Below are 16,885 nucleotides of genomic sequence, written 5' to 3'. Positions count from 1 at the left end.
CAATACAACTGATTGGCTCAAAGAAATTCCACAAATGAACTTTTAACAAGGCACACCTGTTAATTTAAATGCATTCCAGGTGACACTCTCATGAAGCTAGTTGAGAGAATACCAAGAGTGTGGGAAGCTGTCATCAAGGCAAAGGGTGGCTACTTTCAAGAATCTCAAATATATTTTGATTTGTTTAACACTTTTTTGGTTACTACATGATTCCATATGTGTTATTTCATAGTTTTGATGTCTTCACTATTATTCTACAATGTAGAAAATAGGAGAAATAAAGAAAAACCCTTAGGTGCCCAAACTTTTGACTGGTACTGTATATATTTTTAAATAGCACCCCTTGTGTGCACATTCAGTAATACCGTATACTTCACTATGGTACAGAAACGGTATGAAAATCTGGATACCGCCCAAGCCTATCTACAAAGACTATGGACAGCAACACAAAGGACTAAGCGCAACTGCGGGATCCTCAGGGCTTTTCATTGTATTATGCAATGTAGCCATGAAAAGGTGCATTATGACCATTTTAATTAATGAACCCCATAGAACATACCTCACATGTTTTACATATTTACTCACGTTTGCTATTCAAAGAGCACTAAATATAAGGGTTCCACTCAAGAAACACAACCAACATGCGAGAGAAATGTAACATTGAAAAACATTTGGATAATGGTCTGCTGTTGTAATAAAGGAAACGTTTTTGGATTACTCTGTTCAAGCCGAGTGCTGGGACGTTAGTCTGTTTTAGAGGACAGATTTGTGACGGTAACAACTATTAGAGCACAGTTCTGTTGTGTAAAATGGAGACCATACCGTATAGATACAATAGATCCTCCAGACCTGGCGCTGGCGGTTTTGTGTCATTCCGTCCGAGGCGGACCTGAAACAGAGCAGAGACAGACAGAGCATGCTGGGATTAGGATCAGAAACGTCATCGGATATCACCCTCATGTCCATGCCAGGCTGTCACTCCTTACCCATGCCAAGTTCTGAATGCAACAGGTCTGAATGGAAACTGTGCTTCAGGGCTAATGTAGACTAGCCAGATGCCTCAGACGTTGACAGTTTTAGTCAGACACAGCAATTAATGTCTCCAGCAACGGCGCAGAAAACAAATCCTGTAAATGTTTTTATTTAACATAGAATAGTTCTCTGGGACACAGCCTAGCTGTTCTTCACATATCTATCAATGCTATGTCAAGTAAATCAGGGCCAAGTGTTATAAAGCGTATTAACAGAGTGATAGAGCCTACTTGGTCAGAAAATAACAGCAATCAACATGTAATGAGTAAATAGTTGCACTGAGGGGGAGCAGGGAGTTACTTCTGCTTGTAAAACTTCACTTATGATCAGTACAGGGGATGTCAGCCAGTTGCTCAGATTTGGTCAGAGACTCTAAAACCCCTGTACATATTAACACTAGTTGCTACGGAAGTTCACTTGCTGAAAGCAAATTGTACATTAATTCATTCTTAAATCCAAGAATACCATTCAATTTCACAACTAATACAGAGGGTATAATCCATCCATCCATGTAATTGACCCCCCTCTCTTTCTAATCAGTGAGGTGTTTTGTGCCGTACATACATAGCTCTCAAACTGGGTGCAGTCGTCTTTGTCGTTGTTAGAGCAGTACATGGGTCTGTGTCCCATAGTGATGATCCAGGGGCGCTCTGCTCGGTTCTCTGGCTTGTTGGCCTCCTGAGAGAGGATCAGACAAGAGAATGAGTCACATCGCTGTGTGTGTGCACATGCACGTGTGTGTGGGCGCACATGTGTGTGTTTGTACTCTTTAGGATACCAAAGTTTATTACTCAAGAAATACTACTAAAAAGAGCATTACTGTCACTACCAGGTTCAGTTGTCCAGAGATGCGACAAATGGCTTCACTAATTCTGGGACTGTAAATGAAGTACTTTACCTCAAGGTCCTTTTTAAGCCACTCGTACTGTTTGAAGATGAGGTCCACACCATAATCAAGAAAGAAGTAGATCTCAGTGGAGAGAGAAATGATATGGGCTGATCCTACATTCCAGCTGTGGACAGAGCATACAAATGATCAACAGCCTTGACCATCCAACGTAAACGAACTACTGATAGGGACACATACTTAGTCTATAGTGAAAGACTTTCCCCAAAGGAACATTTGCAAAGGAGCGCGTGAAAGATGCAAATTTAACTAACTTGCATTATGTAATAGGCTACATGGCATGCATATTACCTTTTGATACATTGCACAAACAAAGAAAATAGTGCTGTGTCATCACTGCTATTTTACGGTACAATCTCTCAAACATTACTAGCTATCTTGTTTTCCAATGGAAGGGATGTGGGTAGTGACCGTGAGAGCCCTATGATTCCAACTTTAATCGGGGTGGGGGACAAAGAATCTGAGCTCATCAAGGGGGGCCGCAGTGGCTTGCGGGTCGGCGTAGCCATAGTCTTTTGCGGATCCTTAGCAACATTTGTGTGTCCCTCATGTCCATGTCTGTCTCCTCAGGCATCACCCCAGTCCTGCGTGCTGTGCAGGTGCTGGAAAGAAGGGGCCTCATCCCTTCTTTAGCCTGAGCCAAGGGAGTGAGGGGCAGGCCTGTGGTATCGGAGGTATTATCTTACTGCCTCAGAGAATGGCCTGTGTGTTATGAGCCTGCCACAGATCGGATGTACGGCTCCTTTGTGCCGTCGGCCCCTTCACTCAGATTGAACCAAAGTGTTCCATAGGGGATGCTAGTTAGAGCTCCCCTCTCTTCGGCCAAATCATTTGGGGGTGAGTTTACTTTCATCAATGACCACTTCTATACAGTAGAGGGTAAGTGCGTGTGGTAGATGCTCCCTTACCTGTACCATAAACTCTCAGTCTGTCCTGGCATGCTGAAGCGGTTCCTGTAGTTAGAGAAGTTGCTGTGAAAACAGAACGGGTTCGGCTAATGAGATGCATGGACTGTAGTGTTCCATCTAGGTGCCTTAAATACCTCAGGTGAGATATTTAGTGCCAGAAACCTTAGTTCTATCATCATGTGGTTCCCTTGTCAGTACTCGTAAATGTCACAGGTGTGACGAATTGGTTTTAATTTTCACCAAGCTGGCATTGGCATTGGTTGATTGTTTTCCCTTTAAAAAACTCATATTTTGCTTCCAGGCAGCTGCCCACAGGAACTTGAAGAAACCTGGACACGTGCCTTGGGACTGGGTCGCTTTCTGTTTATTAGGTTTGTGTAATTGACTGAAATTATTACTTTGCATTGGTTCGAACAAAAAGTGGATCATTTATTTGGCTAAATGACTTGAATCTGAACTGAAATAAATTGAACTTGAAGTATATTGGAAACCTAAAGTGTATTTTTGTAAAACCATGCATTGACAAAGTTAAACTGGAATCAAACAACCACATTTGTCTGGTCTTTCACACCACCTGCTCAACCCAGATCTTAGAACCTGTTCATTTGCACTTTGTGACATAAACAAGGCTAATCTTAGACAGCTATTCAGAATACATACTACAGAAAGATTCATTACACAATGACACTGCCATTTTTTGCATTTGCTAGACAATTGTGGTCGTTACCTCTCCCACCCACCAATCCCATACTCACAATAGCTTTGAGTCACATTCCTCATGGAGATGACCTATCTAGCCAACTTTGACTACAGAAGTAAAGCATCTGCTTTAAACCTGCATGGAATACAGCCATTTATTACACTAGTCCACTGCTACAGCCAAGGTCTGTAAGTGGTCACCTCTACAGACAGGATAGGATACAACCAGATGGTATTTCCTACAACGGCACCACCCCTACCGCTGGTCATTTATCAATATTATAGTGCCAGAACCACCAGATCGGGACACACACAGACCGAACCAGTTCCCCTAATGAGACCCAAACCGAGACTTGTGCCTTGGAGAGCACCAGTAGCAGGCGTGCTATCCACCCACCCAAACACGTGCCATTTCCTAAATATTTCAATTGGCCAAACCTGTGTTAACAAGCGGCATGCAAAAAGGAAAAGGCTTTCTAGGAAGATGGTCACTAACGACGGCAGGCCAAGCCAAGAGCTAGCTGTCTTTAGAGGTTTACAGATTTTAATTTCACCAATAAAACTGGGAGCCAATCTTCCTTCCAGTTAAAGCAGTAGGGTCATTCCATAAAATTACTGTCTTTTGCATCCCTTTGATATTTTAAGTAGAAATTGTGCACCAATATTTCATTTCAAAAGCCTGTTAAAGTATATTAAATAAAGTGCCCTTTAATATAGACTGCATGGAGAATAAAATAAATTAGTTTTTTGTTATATGAATAAAGACTTGCCAAAGTGTTTTTTATTTCCCTCCGTCAACACTAACTTCTAGGAAGATTTTAACCCACGTAACCCCAGCATTTCTCCCTATTTTCACCATTGTAAAGCCCTTGTTACTTTGATGCTTTGACAAAGTCATTTCTGAAGATGATTATTTATTTATTGTGATTAGTGATTCATTTACATCTGTCCCTCATTTTAAGGTCAACCCTGTTACGTGAACTGAACTCTCGTTTGAATAAAAATAAACATTGAACATGTAGTCAAATCATAGTGTAAAAGCATATAACTTTTTTGGCAATTTACTGGTGTTTTGTGGTGGAAAACTGAGTGGGTCAAGCATAACACATTAACCCTGTTACCCATAGACAGGCTAGAAATGTTTTAACAATTTCATTTTTTTGGTGAAACTTGCATTAAAATGCCCATCCCGGTTGCACACATATGGCTGATTTAAGATGAAATCGTCAACCCTGTTACGGTCAACCCTGTTACGGTCAATCATGTTACGGTCAACCATGTTACTTTATTTGTCACTTAATAGTCCTTTTTTTATTTAACCTCTTGAGATGGGAAAACATGTTTTTTATTAAGTTGAATATATGCTCTTTATGACAGGATGTTAAAATTAGGTGAAATCCAAAGTTTTTTTAAAACCAATTTACACTTCCTAAAAGCCACCGAATTGGTGGAACGACCCAGTAAGGTATGTGGTGAAGTGATGGGGGAGTCTGATAGCTCTCCTGGCTTATGTAAGAGGCAGACAGGGACAGAGCGGCCCACCTGAGAGAGTATGGATGCTGGAGGTCAGATGACAGGGTTAATGCAACGTTAGGTAACCAGAGACAGTTCTGGTCAGAGATTAAAAGGAAAGATCAGGATCATAGAGAATCTCTAGTTAATGGGATAAATTGACCTTGGGGTCAAGATTACATGGTCAAATTCAAAGCTACGATAATAACTCAATAATTGAACGGTCTGTTACAATTGACCAGTCCACCATTTGCAACAGAGATTCTGACATAATCCGTTTCATGCTGTAACATATTTAATCCCAAACCATTCTGGGTGGTTGAGAAAGGAAGCCACAGTATGTCCAGCAGTATGCTGAACTGGGAGACGCTGTGAGCAGCAGCACGTCTGAGTCAAAGCTACTTAGTCTGGAGCAAAGTCATGGGTTAATGCCCCCATCTTGTGGTGGCTAGGCAGGGAAGCTGCTGACTGTTTGTTGGATGGACACGAGACGCAAGGTCTCCTTATGGGCGGACACCTCTTACCTCATACATAAAACAATATACATTTTAGGAGACCCTGGACAATGGAAATAGAACAGGGGTAATAAAAGCCCTTCTATTTGGTCCAATAATATATGGACTTGTTTTGTTATACTGAATGATATATGTGCATGTCTAAAGGGGAATTATTACAACTTCCTAAAACAGACGCTCAGAAGTGTTTCTTTTTTTCTCCTCTACACAGTGGAACATCTGATCAGCTCAATTGAAAATGCTTATTTGTGTCATTCATTTACATTGTGTCCCGGCATTTCCCCCACCCTCTTCTACGCTGCTGCTACTCTCTGTTATTATCTATGCAGTCACTTTAATAGCTCTACCTACATGTACATTATTACCTCAATTACCTCGACACCGGTGCGCCCCCCCCCCCCATGTAAGTAAGCATTTCACTGTAAGGTCTACACCTGTTGTATTCGGCGCATGTGACAAAAACAATCAGTCATAGTTTGTAACTAGACAGGCTGTTTCCCTTGTGTACAAATACAAATTTGAAGGGAAATCTTTCACTTAAACCTTGTCAAATTCAATGTGGATGAACTGATTCATAATCCTAATCAACAGGACTTCCCCCGCATGTAAACTGTTTAGAAACGACACATACTAACAAATCAGATCAGCCCTTTCATTTCACTGATGAGTCTGTGCTACAAGATGCCAACCTAATCCTGGCTTTTTGAAACCTTAAAGGAACAATTGCTGTCTGAACATCAACTCACGTCATGGCACATTGTTTGAAATGGCAACAGTCACTTCCTATTGCCTCAGATGGGCCATTGAACTATAGAGTGTGCGGGGGAACAAAGGCGCTCTTGACTGGGGCCTTGGCGTCTCATGTGGACATGCTGGCCTCATGCAGCTGGAATGCTGAGGTCTCGTGGTCAGCCCGGCTCAATTGCTTTTATCAGGGGTGAAAGTAAACCAGTACGGTCCCGTACGGAGTCCTGGCTAAATAAATAGTGGGGGTACGGTGTACCGATAAAATATGAGCCCATTACAATAATTAAAATAAAATGTAAAAAACTGTAGGCTTTAACAACATTATTTATCTTGATGTCAGCTGCATGAAAAATGAGCGAAATGACTTGAAAACGGGTGGTATACAGTAAACACTCCAATGCTGTGTGGTTTGAGGAGAACACTGACATTTTTCCAAGGCAGAGATGAATGGCCGAGACTGACGCACGCAGACAGCAGTAGACTCATCAATTCAGTCAAAAAATGGAGGCATAATGATAAATCACTGAAATTTGCTTTACATTCATCAAATGGCAGGTGCAAATAGCTGGAATTAATTTGTGAGTGTGAGAACGTGCGCAGGTACCCTACATGAGCCTTTGATTATTCGACAATCAGATGAAAACATCCTGACTGGTTGTGTTTATGCCACATTAAAAAGGTAATACTTTTTTGTTAAGTTAAATGACAAATCTTTACTACTAGGCCCACAGAGACTCTATATGTAATTCTATGATTAGGCCCATAAAAAAAAAAGTTTGCACGTGCTTAGTAGATCCCGTACAGGGAATAAATGACATCTACTTTCACCCCTGCTTTTACTGGGGTAAGAAAATATAAATAAAAAAGCAGAAGCAACCTGCTGAAAATCTTGGTTCTTAAATATTATATATTTTTTATCTAAACAATAGAAAACATACACATCATACAAACATCATCTACATCACACACTGTCCAAACCCACTAGCACACACCCCCATCGCCAGCGCCCGCATCACTTTCCGCAACATGGCCTGAAACTGCACCATTTTGTTTCTCTCCGTAGCCCACGCACTTTCAATATTTAAATAATAAATAATTTGATTGGTTCTGACAAGCGCCACTGAACAAAACAGGGTTATCTGATTGAGGGGGGCGGTAGGCTTTAGACTATGTTATCCAAGGTTGGAGGGTGCTGCTTTTTGATATCAGGTTCTGATGTCAGGTGACAAGGCCAAGAAAAACAGGCTACTGTTAGCAGCTCCTTAAAGTAGGCCAGGCAGTAGGCAGACTAGGCACATTCCACCAGGGAAGAGAAGACCAGGCCTGGCCTGGGAATACAACAAGCATAATCATTATGCTGCATGATTAATGTAGATGTTTTACATTCAATCACTTCCTCATGCTAACACACTCACACCTGAAAGCACATTGTCTGCACATCGACTCTGTACTGGTACTTCCTGTATGTAGCCATGTTATTTTTACTCGTCATTGTTATTCGCTATTCACTGTGTATTTATTCATCATGTTACACACAGTACATACATATATGCAGTACCAGTCAAAAGTTTGGACACACCTCCTCATTCAAGGGTTTTTCTTTATTTCATCAGACCAAAGGACAGATTTCCACCGGTCTAATGTCCATTACTCGTGCTTCTTGGCCTAAGCAAGTCTCTTCTTACTATTGGTGTCCTTTAGTAATGGTTTCTTTGCAGCAATTCGACCATGAAGGCCTGATTCACGCAGTCTCCTCTGAACAGTTGATGTTGAGATGTGTCTGTTACATGAACTCTGTGAAGCATTTATTTGGACTGGTAACTCTAATGAACTTATCCTCTGCAGCAGAGGTAACTCTGGGTCTTCCTTTCCTGTGGCGGTCCTCATGAGAGCCAGTTTTATCATAGCACTTGATGGTTTTTGCAACTGCACTTGAAGAAACTTTCAATTTTCCAAATTTACTGACCTTCATGTCTTCAAGTAATGATGGACAGTCATTTCTCTTTGCTTAGTTTAGCTGTTCTTGCACGAATATGAACTTGGAATTTTATCAAATAGGACTATCTTCTGTATACCACCCCTATCTTGTCACAACACAACTGATTGACTCAAACTCTTTAAGGAAAGGAATTCCACTATTTAACAAGGCACACCTGTTCATTGAAATGCATTCCAGATGACTACCTCATGAAGCTGGTTGAGAGAATGCCAAGAGTGTGCAAAGCTCTCATCCAGGCAAAGGGTGGCTACTTTGAAGAATTTTCAAAAGGCACTCGCACATCTGAGCAATCTTGTTACAGGTGCATGGCAACAGTTGAAACAGGATGAATGAAAAAAGGAAACCGCACACTGTTCTTGATAGTATCACTGATATTTAATAAGCTTACGTATCGGCCTAACGGCCTTCGTCAGAGCTTATTAAATATCAGTGATACTATCAAGAACAGTGTGCGGTTTCCTTTTTTCATTCATACTTTGAAGAATTTAAAATATGAAATATATTTTGATTTGTTTAACACTTTTGGTTACTACATGATTCCATGTGTTATTTCATAGTTTTGATGTCTTCACTATTATTCTACAATGAAGAAAAACCCTGTAATGAGCAGGTGTGTCCAAACTTTTGACTGGTACTGTATTATCTTTATCTCTGCATTGTCGGAAAAGGACCTGTAAGTATGCATTTCACTGTTAGTCTACACCTGTTGTTTACGAAGCACGTGACAACTACAATTGTATTTGAAACAGACACGCACACACAGTACAGGATATGACACTAAATGGCTGAGCCTGTAAATCCTTGCCCTTTTTATGCAGCCCTCTCACTGAGCTGATAGCCTAGACCAAGATCCCCAGGACTAAAGCTCTGGTATTCACCCCAATAACCAGGGGGCATCAAGGTTGTCCATCAAGGACAGGGTTGTACTGAGCATGATGAGAGTGGAGTATTTAAACTAAACTTGGTCAATAATATAAAGTAGCCAGTTTTTTGTGAACTGCACAGAAACAACATTACAGACCAGTAGACTTTGTCTGAGAGTCATTGTGTGGTAAATAAACAAAAAACAACATTTCAGTGAGTTTCTGTCAGTAGTTTCTGTTGGCCTAGATGCAAGATAGGAAACTGATATCTCAGTCAGTGTTTATTTTGGACAAGGTTTACTTGTTTAGTTATCGGTAGTTCTTGAAACACCTCCAGACCTTAGAAGCTGAAATAGTTCCCATCTGTTCCAATGGCACAGCGGAGTTGACCAAAGTGTTTTCTATAGTGAAAAGCTGTGGTTGTTCCACTCTGACCAAAAAGTTGTTTTTCGGAGCTTCTACCCTTGCCTCACAGTACAGTACAGTAGCACATTATGGATATCAAGTCTGGGGAGGTCTGGCCGTCTGTCTCAACAATATGAAATACAGCATGTACCGACTATTTTTCCCAAACCCTTTAATAATAGCATTGATTAGATGTGACCTGTACAGAACACACCAAAATATGTACCAGGAGCAGAAAACATTGGCTAATGGTGAGCAGAAAATAAGTCGACTGCTACCATGTTGACTCACTGAAGATTAGAAACTGTTCATAACACTGTCAGTTTTAATCATCAGTTTAAAACTAAATGACTGGTGCATGTGTGTGTGTGTGTGTGTGTGTGTGTGTGTGTGTGTGTGTGTGTGTGTGTGTGCGTGTGTGTGTGTGTGTGCGTGTGTGTGTGTGCGTGTGCGTGCGCGTGTGCGTGGGTGCGAAAGAGAGAGAAACAGAGAGAAGTAAATAATTAAAGGGGGTCATAAGGTTCTACTCATGACAGACAAGCAGAGAGAGAGAGGAGTAAGTAAATAAGTAAAGGGGGTCATGATAAGGTCCTACTCACTATTCAGCCTCGTGGTTCCCAGGACAGGTCATATAGGGCACGTAGGCAGCTATGGACTGGATCTGACGCATGAACTCATCTCCAATCCTGCCGTTGTCCTGAAACAATTAGATTTAGTAATTTACCATAGCATAACACACAGTTTCAGTTGTAATTAAACCTGATATAATAAGGCTGACAGGATAAAACTAAAAAGCACATTAAACGAGCTAAAGCCAAAGTACTTTAAATCAATTTTCCAGACAGCTTCAGGAATGTGCCATTTGCATACCAAACAAAACCCCAATGAAACTAGAACCATTGATTTCACAACTATTCTAATGGTGGCAATTGAGCTTATGAACACACTGTGGTGGATGGCATGGTAATCTTCTGCCTTTCAGTTGCCATTGCCCTTAATGAGCTTTCAGAAAGAATTTCTATTTATAATATCAAGGAAGCCGCGGAACAGAGTTAGACATTCCAGCTCAAACTCAGCATGAATTGCGGCGATTAATTTTTATGGTTGTCTGCTCATAATGTCCAGCATTTGTCTCCATATTTGAGAAAAGTATGAAAGGAACAACATAACCAACATTGCTATTTAATTTTAGGGAAACGGCAGCAGCTGATGTATGCCATTGGTGATTAATAGATGTCATAGTATTTATGAAGGGCACTGTGAGACTGGCCAGTTAGGTTTGGGGAAACATGGCCTCTGTCTACATTAGCTAGTTGTCTCGGCTGAATAGAGCCCTGCTGTTGTACTTCATGGGTTACTTCAGTGTTACGCCCCTAATTCCAGTCTTTCAGCACAGGATCAAGGCATTTCACAGCTATGCAGCTCATTACAGCAGCGTGTCTTAACCCTGGCCCAGGCATGATCTGTTGATGAATAGTAATGGGACGCTAGGAGTAAGACTGAGCAGGGTTAGAGTAGCTCTATCTCATCTGTCATCATGGATCTAGCCAGACACCCAGATGGGCTTAAGAGGACTAGGCTCATGATGACATAACACACTCTCATATCTTACCCTGATGGTACCATAAACGTTGAGTGTGCCCCCTTATGCCCATAGTTTAACTTCATGAAAATCTCATGAAAAAGTCCTTAACATAAATGATATGTGTATCATTCTACCAGCTGACCAGCGATGGACATTGTAACGTGTGTGTGTGCAGGAAGCAAAAATATGTAGATATTTTACCTCATGCATGTCATATGCAAAGTCCCCTAGAAAACACAAAACCACATATTGGTCATGCATCCCCTCTCCAAAGTGTGCTCCATGTTACACCCAAAGTAAAACACAATGTTATACCACTGTGATTCAAGTTATTATGTAGTTAGGATCAACAATTGTCAACATTGATAAGGTTATTCACTTAAGACAATCAGTTGGGAGTTTAACCACTTACCAACGTGTAGGATGACATCATACATCCCGACCTGGGTCTCCTTTTGCAGTCTGGCCAGAGACTGAGGGTTCTCATTGCCCATGTCCCCATAGATGGCAAACCTGGGACTCCAGCTAGTGCTCTCATTCAGAGCAGTAAAGGAGAACACATCACTCCAGCCAGCCTCACTGCCACAGTGGTATACTGCAGTCAACACAGGGAAGAAATCACTCCCCTATAAATATTATGATGATGACAGGCCATAGACCGAATGTGACTGGCAACAGACATAGCCTAAATACATAATGCTAGTTCTACTAACATGGAAACCTACCATAAGCAGAAGCAGGTCTCAGATCAATGAGAGTGACCCTGTGGATGTACATCTTCCTCCCCTCTGATCCTCCATCCACAAACAGAGTAGCTTTGCCCTTGGCTGTCAGCTCAAACAGCCGTCCGCCCCACAGGCCGTACTCCACGGTGCTCTCCTCCGTCTCATTGAATGTGGTCCAGGTGATCTGCATAGAGCCAGGGAACCCTGGGGAGAAAAGCCCCATAGTTATCCAGCCAGATCAGGCTGCTCACCTTGCCCACCTGGAGAGAGTTACTGCCCTGGATACTTATTGATCCACTTAAGTAAGCTGGGAGAAACTCGCTCAAAAGGCTGATTGTTCAATAGCTCACAGGGCTTGACATTACATTTTTTTACCACTTGTTCAAAAGCTCAAGTCACTTGTCCCCCCTCAAAAAAAGTCTAACACCATTTTTACATCATTGTATGATGTAAGGAACCACTTTACAAAATAAAATGAATTACTATCTTTTTTACCATAGAGAATCAGACAAAAATTAAGGCTACACTCTGCCTATTGGCTTCTTTGCAAATTCAAACCTCAAAATACAACACTGCCCCTTTAAGGGTCTCCTGGAGGATGGTTGGCCACCCTTGGTAAAATATTGCAACATTACAATTACAACCAAAAAGTTTTTATATCTTTATAAAATAATTATCTCCAGGGCTCAAAATTAAGGGTGTCCCGTTGTCCCTGGGATGATCAAATATATGTCTGCAGTTCAAAACAGACTCTGGGACAGTTCTGGGATGACAGATGCAAAATTCATACAATCGCAGCAGATTACATGTTTTATTTATTTTTAAGTAATGAGGCTGATGCAACAGATTAGACCGTTTAGCTTAAAATGTTGATAAAGTTTTATTTCTTCATATTACAAGCTCAAAAATGCGCACATGGCTTTAAGTTACTTGCGAACGTTCCAAAATGCAGTTAGTGGGAAAACACTGTTCTCAGAAGCGTCCCACGCGCACAAGCACTTTAGATTAGATTAAAATATCAGTACAAAATTAAGAAAGAGGGGAGATCTAAAGATGCATCAACCAGGCAGGGTTACTAACATCACTAGGATTATGCCTTTGACTGCTGGACAATAAAATAAAGTTGATTTGAAAACCAACAGAACTTGAGAAAAATGCTGGTTTCAATGGCATATTAAGTGTTTATAAAGTAATTTTCTCAACATTTCTATGGTCGTATTTTGGTTAGACTAGGCTACTTTGAAACAAGGTAAGACATGTTTCATAAAATGGCATAAAACGTCCAGGTTTTAAACAATTACGTTTATGGTTAAATAGCTTCTGCTCAGATGTGGTGCGCAACAGGCACTGCCCTTCACTCTCCGCTCTCTTGATCATTTGATCTGAATGGACCATGACTCGAAGATGTCGACAGAACAAGCCTTTAGACCAGGAATGAGCAACTTTGTGTGGGGGACACAAAAAAATCAGAATTCATCATGAGGGGCCGCAGTTGCTTGCGTGTCTACGTACCACATTCATACACCGCCCCCCAGGTTAAAGCCTGGACATATATAGAGATTTTTATATTAAAGATGAATGGAAACAGATCAAAGACCTACCTGCATAGGAAATGTGCACCTGCTCAGGCTGAGTCCCAATGGGAGGAACACTAAGCACTAGCAGGGGTGCCAAGCTCAACGCAACGAACACAGCACCAACAACAGACACCATTTTTGCTCTGTCTGGTCTACTTCTGCACAGTCCTGAGGGGAAAGGAGAGGTGAATTCACACAGTAGGAAGTGGATACCGGTAATATACTGCTGTGTCTGCAGTCCCATGACTTTTGTTGCCCTCTCATACAATGTCACATGATGTCATAAAAAACATGTAGGCTAGTTAAACTCAATAGATGCTGCTTCCCTTAAATGAAACCCAGCCTTTCAGGATACAAATGGTCTCAATTAGGCTACAGAAAACTGTGCCCAGTCAGCCAGTCAGTCGGTGTGTCTCTGATGAGGAAATCAGAATCAGTTGACCAAACTGATGAAACAGCAGCCAAACCTGTGAAGTCAGCAAATGCAGTGTGGCAAGGCATGATGAGTCAATAAAAGCAGTTGATGTTGTTTGTGATTGTTGATGTGTGCTCATTTAAAGGACAAGTCATTCGATTTGAGTTAATCTGTTCTTGCATTGGCTTTCTAACTGATGACAACTGTATCACTTTATGATTGCCTCCTCCATAAAATTATACATGCCTTAACATGTTATTAAAAACGTGAACCATGATTCTCTTTTAAAATAGTATTTTAGAGTGAGCAGTGAAAGATCCAATCTACTATGAGAACAAGATAATAGATTATTCATTCTGTATTTAAAGCAATTAAGATTTATATTTTGAAATCGAATACACTAAGCACGTTGAACACTAGGGGGTAGACAAGAATAATCCAGTATGCCTATTGTACATTTAGCGCATTTATGAATCCCAATAACGTCCACCAGCCGACTCTCTCGGCAATTTGAACCTGGGGACGAGGTTAATGAATCCCCAACAAAGTCTCTGGTCACAGTTCAGGAAAGGAACCGGGGCTTCGTTTGGGTTAAGAAACCAAGCTGAAAAGGATAGCAAAACCGGCCTCATTAGATCGGAATACATGACTTCTTAATATGACTTCTTAGAAAGTCCATCAACACTGACAGGTAACGTTAGGTGATTGCAGCATTAGCAAGGTAGCTAACTAGTACAGTAGGTTAGTTCGAGGAAGTGTTAGTACAAGCCACGTTATATGTGTTCATCATCTGTAGCTATCCTTCCACATTCTACTGCTGTCTCAGCTCTTTGTCAGCTGTGCTACTGCTGTTAACAGCTAACGCGACTAGCAGACAGCAGCAAATGCTAACGGCAATGCTGGATTTACTGGCTGATAACTGTAAGACAGATATGTATCGTGATAATTGCAAGTGTACAGTCGCTTCCTATAAATTGAAATGCGCAAAAAACATTAGCTAGACAGACGAAGTTGCCCTCACCTTTTCTGGCTACGTCATTATTCAAAATAACAACAATGTGCGCGCGAAGAATTGTGGGTAAAAACAGTTTACCCAGCTTGTGTGTAATCATTACTTCAAATAGTTGCATAGTGTTCTGTTTAGCAACGAAAATGTGTGTTTATGTTGGACAGATTCAGGTAGTTCCCTCACTGTTTGCTGAACCTGTCTAATAGACAACAGTTTGGAGTAATGATTACACTGCGGCTTTCCCTATATAGTGTATGTAGGGCCACAGACAAACCTAGGAATAATTTAGCTTTAAATGTATGTGTATGTTCGATGTGGTGTGATTCAGGTTCCCACTCGGCCGTCAGCCCTTCAATCCGTTATTGTACAGACAGCTGTACTTTCTCTCTCACTGTGGGTATTCCCAGAGCCATTTACAGTGCTTTGTGTGTGTGTGAGGAGTTTTGATGTACATTGATTGAAAATAATGTGTACTTTTTGCCTCATGAGCATAGTTCAACTGTTGTACCCCAATAGAACCAAATATAATATTGTATTACTCCAGTGTTTGTAAACAAACACTATATAGCCTCAAAACATGGTTAAAACTACAATTTTGATATCATAGATGGAGCCATAGCTCTGCCTATGAATTTGAGAGTGTTTACATTTCTCCAGCCCCATCCTTCAGCTTTCCTACTGATACAGAGGCTGGGAGATGGCTTTGTTATTGTTCAACTGCTGATTGCCACTTTAATGAAATCTTGTACTGGGACAACCCTCATACCTTTTTTCCTTGCTTCATATAACTGATGATTGAATCTAGTATGTCTGAGTATTCAACCATGTCTTTGTTTCATAGATGTTCAAGGAACAACCCTGCAAGACTGAAGGGGGTTGTGTCGTGTACTGTAAGTGGGAGACCCACCATCTCACTATCATTCGGAGGAAGCAGCGAGCCACAGGGAGGACTTACGATGTGGTTAACAAGGAAAATGAAATGGCCTGTGTGCAGAACATGTAAGAGATCTTCTACATGGACCCATGGGAGTTTCCACCCACTGCCCCCCATGCTAACAAGACTGACAAGGCTGGTTCAAAAGACAATGACTACTTCACAGAGGTGTGAAATATCCGTAGTCTGTTTGCCTTAAGGGTTGATTGTCTCATCATCGTGATATGCTTGGTGTCACAAATATTTGAATGTATTCCACCTCCGGTCTGCTGTTTTTCAGTTGTCAAAAGACCACAATACAATGACGGAGGTGCTCTTTGGAAGAAATCTGAGACTCAATCTAGCCTTGACCCTGTGGCGAAGAAATGTTGGAGAACTGCTTACATATTTTTTAAGGTACAGTAGAACTTGTCAAGATTGAAATATCTGAGGCTTTATTGGTCCAAAGTTTTGATTCTATAATAGCATAGCTCTTTTGTCCTACAGGATCAAAGACACTTGTATGTAATAACAAAAAGGTACATTTCTAATGTTTTTTCCTGGTAAAAAACAATGTTTACAATTTAAGTTTAATGCCATTTATGTATTATTTATCTAATCTTTACCCGATAGTCTTGCCGATGAGTCAGAGTCATCCAGTGTTTCCATTGGCTGTTGTGTTGACCTTTTCCCTCTAGTGAAAAAGGTCCTCACTAGTCCATATGAAGAGTGAGTACCACTGTTAATGACACACTATCCATTACAAATTCTTGACAATCCAACCAAACTGATCCCATGTTGTCTTGCAGCTACCTGGTAGTTGGTTAACGATGGGTACAATCAGTGTTGAAACATTGGTGGCCAGAGCGCTCAACAAGTCGAGGTACTAACGCTCAATCTATGGATGGGGAGGTTTTAACAGAATATATATGGCAATCTATCGTAACTTTGGTAATTTATACTTGAATAACTTAAAAAAAAAAAATGTATTCATATACAGTATTAATTTATTATGTCTGTGTCCATATTGTCCATGAGTTTAGTAGATAGACTATACATAGTTCAAGAGAAAAT

At 41.0% G+C, this 16,885-nt stretch overlaps 2 protein-coding genes across 2 annotated transcripts in view; one reads left to right on the top strand and one right to left on the bottom strand.

Moving 5' to 3' along the window:
* Positions 1 to 14,938, bottom strand: part of acp7 (acid phosphatase 7, tartrate resistant (putative)) — a 26,764-nt gene extending 11,826 nt beyond the window's left edge. The window contains exons 1-10 of the mRNA NM_001140103.1: positions 14,911 to 14,938; positions 13,499 to 13,642; positions 11,898 to 12,101; positions 11,585 to 11,767; positions 11,374 to 11,399; positions 10,187 to 10,284; positions 2,848 to 2,910; positions 1,931 to 2,045; positions 1,597 to 1,710; positions 823 to 889 (exon numbers count right to left, since the gene is read on the bottom strand). Of these exons, the coding sequence (NP_001133575.1) occupies positions 823 to 889; positions 1,597 to 1,710; positions 1,931 to 2,045; positions 2,848 to 2,910; positions 10,187 to 10,284; positions 11,374 to 11,399; positions 11,585 to 11,767; positions 11,898 to 12,101; positions 13,499 to 13,610 (982 nt within the window). The 5' untranslated portion in view covers positions 13,611 to 13,642; positions 14,911 to 14,938. The remainder of the gene's footprint in view (positions 1 to 822; positions 890 to 1,596; positions 1,711 to 1,930; positions 2,046 to 2,847; positions 2,911 to 10,186; positions 10,285 to 11,373; positions 11,400 to 11,584; positions 11,768 to 11,897; positions 12,102 to 13,498; positions 13,643 to 14,910) is intronic.
* Positions 14,334 to 16,885, top strand: LOC106587544 (KATNB1-like protein 1). Its single transcript, XM_082956841.1, has 6 exons — positions 14,334 to 14,580; positions 15,740 to 16,000; positions 16,113 to 16,228; positions 16,303 to 16,350; positions 16,445 to 16,540; positions 16,621 to 16,885. The coding sequence occupies exons 2-6, from the start codon at positions 15,914 to 15,916 to the stop codon at positions 16,637 to 16,639; spliced, it is 366 nt and encodes a 121-aa protein (XP_082812967.1). The 5' UTR covers positions 14,334 to 14,580; positions 15,740 to 15,913; the 3' UTR covers positions 16,640 to 16,885.

The sequence above is a fragment of the Salmo salar genome, chromosome 01 (assembly GCF_965601325.2).
Source record: "Salmo salar chromosome 01, fSalSal1, whole genome shotgun sequence".
Lineage (NCBI taxonomy): Eukaryota > Metazoa > Chordata > Actinopteri > Salmoniformes > Salmonidae > Salmo > Salmo salar.
The sequence above is the reverse complement of the archived record's forward strand: the minus strand, read 5'-3'. Positions and strand labels throughout refer to the sequence as shown.